The sequence below is a fragment of the Nicotiana tabacum genome, chromosome 4 (assembly GCF_000715075.1).
Source record: "Nicotiana tabacum cultivar K326 chromosome 4, ASM71507v2, whole genome shotgun sequence".
NCBI classification, from domain to species: domain Eukaryota; kingdom Viridiplantae; phylum Streptophyta; class Magnoliopsida; order Solanales; family Solanaceae; genus Nicotiana; species Nicotiana tabacum.
Window position 1 is genome coordinate 125,067,535 of NC_134083.1, and position 6,153 is coordinate 125,073,687.

General features: G+C 36.1%; 1 protein-coding gene across 1 annotated transcript; it reads left to right on the forward strand.

The window, feature by feature from the left end:
- Positions 1-661: 661 nt before the first annotated feature.
- Positions 662-3,794, forward strand: LOC107784534 (putative beta-1,3-galactosyltransferase 8). Its single transcript, XM_016605683.2, has 8 exons — positions 662-788; positions 1,443-1,794; positions 1,863-1,927; positions 2,033-2,232; positions 2,314-2,571; positions 2,876-2,963; positions 3,074-3,199; positions 3,296-3,794. Exons 2-8 carry the CDS (start codon positions 1,450-1,452, stop codon positions 3,555-3,557), a joined length of 1,344 nt encoding a protein of 447 aa, XP_016461169.1. The 5' UTR covers positions 662-788; positions 1,443-1,449; the 3' UTR covers positions 3,558-3,794.
- Positions 3,795-6,153: the final 2,359 nt, after the last annotated feature.

The window sequence follows — 6,153 nt, forward strand, 5'->3', positions numbered from 1 at the left end:
TGTGGTATTGAAGTATAAAACATGAGAGGGTTAGGGCTCGACACTTACGAGCATATTAAAATTCAAGACTGAATACATGAAGTAGGAAGACATTAATCCAAACCTCCTCTGCAAACAACAGAACATTGCCCAGACACAAGGTTTTAAATTTGACAATTACAATATGATTTAAAAAAAAAAAAAAACTATAGTATTTGATATCTTCAACTTGGAGTTGAAGTTTTTTCAAATTAGTAAAGTTTGAACATATTATTTATATAGCTAGATTTTCAATTTGTTTAGTTTCAATATGCACCTTTAGCTGCCACAGATGATCTCTTCCCTTCCACATCGAATGGTACGTCTGAATTATCATATGTATATTTGACTCCCTTTTGATAACTATTTTTATCGTTTGATCAATTCTGTTACAAAGTATCCTAAATCTAATTGTCTTTCCGACATTATGAGCAAACAGTGGCTTCTGAACGGCTGAAATTTTGGCCAATGTTTGTCAAATTTAATTGCATCAATGAATATAGGATGTCCGTATACGAGTGTTAATCATACAAGAGAAACGTACTGCATTGCCTATTTGTAGCTTCAAAGCAATATGAAAAAAAACAGGAGCTTCTTTTCTGTTGAAATAGGGCAGACAGTTTGTTGGAACATGAAAGCCACATGATTAAACTGCCTAGGCTTGCAACTGGACTCTTTCATGTAATAGGAAAGGGAAGATGTTATAAGCCTCTTTAAAATGACACATAATTTCATATGTGCATGCCACTTCAATTATCATGTCCTAGCAGGTACTACCTACCATCTCTTCTTTTACTGTAAATGCATATTTGACAAACAATTGTAGAAGATGTCTTTTAGCTGAAAGTGAATACATTAATTATATTAGTTCATGCATGTACTTAATTCCATGCTTCATTTACTAATAATGTGCATTGATTTCATTTGTTTTTGTATTCCGAATGAGGTATTCTTATTTATGCCAAACATCATGACACTACACATGAGAGAAATGAATCTTCAAATTCAATTCAGAATGTAAGGTTAATATCTTCTGATCTATAGAGAAACAGTTGGCCAAGCTGTTTCAATTTTTCAGTTCACTGAAGATTTTCCAAATCTGCCTAACATGATTTCTTGTCATATGATACAGAGTTTCTGTCCAGATCTTTCCATCTTTGTTCTTCTCTCTGTTAAAGGAAAATACTTTGTTTGTTGCTTTGGATTCAAGCCAAACACCTTTCTTCAATAGTGCTTGTTATTATTAGTCCTTGACATACCATGCAATTTAACATGACATGTTTCACTTCCCTTATTTTTCTTCAAGAATATCATATGTTGTTTGTGTGGCCATGAAGATTCTCATGTTTTATTGACCATAAGGGATATCCCTTATAAATTATTCAGCCCAAAGTTTGAAGTCATTATCATTTTATATATAACAGATATTAAATGTTGTTCTTCATGAAGAATACTGGAAAAGCAGCAGCAAACAATAGGGTGCTGCTGGCCGAGGAAAAGAAGCTAAATAGCAGTGGCCGCGTTTGGGTTCCGGCTTCAGTATTGTGGCCGTGGGAGCTCAACAAACTGGGAAATTCAAAAATGAGATCAGGGAAACTCCCGGTTTCAGGGAAATCCATATTGGTGTTATGCATTGCAAGCTTTCTGGCTGGATCAATCTTTAGTAGCCAAATATGGACTCAACCTAATTCTGAAATGAATAATGATCTTGTGATCCCCGCCATTTTCAACCATGAGAAGCTTAGGACCATTTCACGTGAATGCGATCCCAAGCGTGTAAGCTTCATTTGAAAAACAAGTATATATTGTTGTCATAATATTGACTTATGATTTTCTTTATGCAGAAACTAGCCGAAAGCAATTCAGGAGACATCATGGGAGAAGTTAAGAAGACTCATCAAGCTATTCAGTAAGCACAGGCTCAAATCGACCAATTCAATGCCTAATATAGCCTATCTTTTAATTCTCATTTTTTTTTAATTTTAAATTATGAATGTTGTGTTCAAATTAACAGATCACTTGATAAAAGTATGTCAACATTGGAGAATGAATTGGCAATAGCTCGGACAAGGCAAACAATCAGTCACAATGCAAAGGAAAATAGGGCTTCAAATCACACCACACCGAATAAAGCATTCATCGTGGTGGGAATTAATACCGCATTCAGCAGCAGAAAAAGACGCGATTCTCTTAGAGAAACTTGGATGCCTAAAGGTCTTCAATTAATCTATTTCTCTATTAGTTTGACTTAGATGGATGATTCTGACTAATTATGTATTCAAATATATTTGGCAGGGGATAAGCTAAGGAAGCTAGAGAAAGAGAAGGGAATCGTGATACGGTTTGTGATAGGACACAGTGCTACACGAGGAGGAGTTCTTGATCGTGCCATTGATAGTGAGGATGCTCAGTACAAGGATTTCCTTCGACTTGACCACGTTGAGGGTTATCATGAGCTGTCCACCAAGACAAGATTGTATTTCTCTAAAGCTGTCTCCATTTGGGACGCTGACTTCTACGTTAAAGTGGACGATGATGTCCATCTCAACTTAGGTAATCTAAATTAGAGTTTATATTCTCGTGTATATATTTGTTTACATCGTCGGGTTAACTTGACCTATAAGATCAAATAACTAGTTATTCATAAGCCTGATATAGTAACCTGAAAAATAATGTAAGCAACATGTTGTACTTGGTTAAATTAAATAAGTAGCATAAAATATATATATATATTAATTATACTTTCTAGTATATATAACTCAAATCCTCTGTCTAAAGGCTCATATAGTACTTTATTGATTTCCATAAATGTATGCATAACTTTAAATGGTTATGTAATTCTCACAACCCTTTGCAGGTATGCTTGCGAACACATTAGCAAAATACAAATCCAAACCAAGAGTCTACATTGGATGCATGAAATCAGGGCCAGTTCTTTCCCAAAAGTGAGTCGTCTTCCATTTAATTTGTTCTACAAATTTAAATATAAACGTAATAACTCCTCTCTAAAAGTGAAATGAAATGTAATTGAGTGATAATTATATTGATTTGGCAGAGGAGTAAGGTATTATGAGCCCGAGTATTGGAAATTTGGAGAAGAAGGAAACAAGTATTTCAGGCATGCCACGGGTCAAATATATGGCATCTCTAGAGACCTTGCTTCATATATCTCCATCAACTCGTAAGTTGTTTAATTTACACATATTGCATCCTCTTAGACCAATATCAAGTTGAAGAATGACATATGTGTAATTGTATGATGGAAAACATAAAATAGGGGAATATTACATAGATATGCAAATGAAGACGTATCATTGGGATCATGGTTAATTGGGTTGGAAGTAGAGCATGTGGATGAGCGTTCAATGTGCTGTGGAACACCTCCAGATTGTGAGTGGAAAGCCAAAGGAGGAAATATATGTGTGGCATCATTTGATTGGTCATGCAGTGGGATATGCAAGTCGGTAGAGAGGATGAAAGATGTGCACCACTCATGCGGCGAAGGTGATGCAGCTCTTTGGAATGTTCCTCTCTCATGAGATTTATTGGAGAGAACTTAATTAATTATCCACATAGTATTTCCTTTCGATTAATTAATAATTTACTTGCGCAATGCAATTCTTATTTTGCTTATTTTTGCCACCACCATTTGTATTTCACACTTTTTGGCCTTTATCTTTAGAGTGCCAAGTATCTCTTTAATTAAGCCAGCCTTGTGTCATGAAAGAAATTTCTCTATCAGTAGCTGATATGACACTACACAATTCTACCTCTAACTTGTATTGTGTTCCTTATAATCTATTTCGCACTACATACATTTAAATTATATTCACCTAGCTTTAGAGACCACCAAAATTAAAGAGAAGCACTCTCTTATGATTTATGTCTATACTACTACGTATAAAAGTACAGATTGCATGCTCATTGTACTCAGTTAGAGTATAATATTCCTAAGAATACGATCATAAGGAATTAAACACAAAAATATTCTGCAGCTCCCATTTATGTATTCATTAGTATCACATTTTCAAGTATTCTCATTAATTACCTAAATCCACTGTAATCATTTTGTTATCTTATTTATTACTCTCTCATTCCTATTAATTTGATATTATTATTATTCCGGAGTCGAACAATTTCTTTAATTACCATTTTGTATTTGCTTTAAATATTTTCACGCGAAAAGTGTAACTTATAGTACTTTTTATATAGCGTCTAATTCTTTAAATTTTTATTTAAAACAATAAGAAATTCATGTCTATAATTGAGACTGAAAAATTAAAGATCTGACCATCGTATGTCAAACTCCTTTACTATTTTTTAGCATATGAAGTATTATTCTCCGTGGCACATTAACTTTTGAGACGAAAAGGCAGCTCTAAACCTGTAATTAAATTAAAAAGCAGCGATATATAATGTTTCACACCAAGAAAGATTCACACAGAAATCCGAAAAAGAGGGCAACAGGGAAAAAAGTAAGATAGCATGGTGTATGGGGTAAAACTGGTTAATGACAGCCGTGCGAATGACGGTGTGACACGTCGCACTGAAGACAAGTAGGATATGAGCCAGCAAACAACTGTCACCGGATGCAAGCAGCGAGCGATCAACACCGAACAAGCCCCAAAGACAGAACAACCAATAACAAAGATTTGCAGCATTGTCATCAGATAACATGCGTTGGACAACCATGGCAGAGAATATTTGTATTTAATGCCAACCGTTATGTACCCATCAATGACAATTTTATTTTCATTCAAGAGGAGCTTGATTTAAGTATCTTGTCCCCCTAAATAGGGCTATAAATAGCAGGATTAACAACTATTATGAGGACAAAAAATATTCTCCACACAAACAAGCTATAATCTATTATCTTGTCACGCTCAGTTTGAACACCTGAACATTGCTTTTACTTTTATCCTCAGAAAGGCTAAGTTCTTAGTTAAACTTGTTATCTCCTTTAATTTCAGTCGTTAATCTTATTTTCGTTCTTATTTATTTATTTATTTATTATTTTTGGATCAAACCGATTCGCTTGTCTATAAATAATACTATAAATTTAACTGTACTGTTTTACGCGTAAATATTTTGGGGCCCACCAGGCACAGACAGCCGCGTAATTGCTTTGATCCATTCATTTATTGCTAACAAGTTTTGACTTTTTCCTTAGTAAAAATCTGATATGGCAGCTAATGATGTCAACAACGTTTACAATGTTGGAGCACGCGATGAGCAAGAAGATGCGTTCCAGTGTGATGATTCAGCCAACAAAACTCACAACGAAGGGGATAAAGCAACCCTAGTTCGTGAAGGATAGTATCCTCGGCATGTGCGGGACCCGACCCTAGATGAGGCGGATGATGAGCAGGTTGTCGAAACGGTCAAAATCTTGAGAGAACAACAAAAGGCGATAATAGATCACCTTTCAAGGCAAGATCGGGTGATGACGGAATTGAAGCAATCGTTATCGGGTGCCTCCAATAATGCTAATGAAAGAGTTGTGGTTCCTCCCAGCGTTCCCGCAAATCAGACAGCTCAAAGAACCGATAGCAATACTCCAAGGGATGAAGTCGGTTTAGATGAAGCCGGGGGGACCGAAAGCGGATCTGGGAACAACAACTTGAATGATCCTTTCAAAATCGAGCTCATGAGATTCATGAGAGAGATGAATGAATGAATGGACCAGAATGCATAAGCGTCTCATGCTTGGATGGATCAGAACTCAGGCATGCCACCGGTGTTAAAAGGACCAGATTTGAGGAAGTATGCATAGTTGCCGTTTAAACCGAGCGCGACATCGGAGTTGATCCTGAAGAGGTTTAAGATACCGGATATTCCAAAATATGATGGGACGTCGCATCCACAGGAGCACATCACGAACTACACCGTGACAGTAAAAGGCAATAACTTGGCTCAGCACGAGATCGAGTCGGTTTTGTTGAAAACGTTTGGCAAAACCCTCACGAAGTGGGCCCTGACATGGTATTCCTTCTTACCTAAGAATTTAATCGATTCTTTTAAAATACTTGCAAATTCGTTCATCAAAGGCCATGCTGGTGCAAGAAAGATTCAAGCTAGAAAGGCAGATATATTTAGAATTTCGCAAGGAGAATCCGAGCTATTACAGGAATTTGT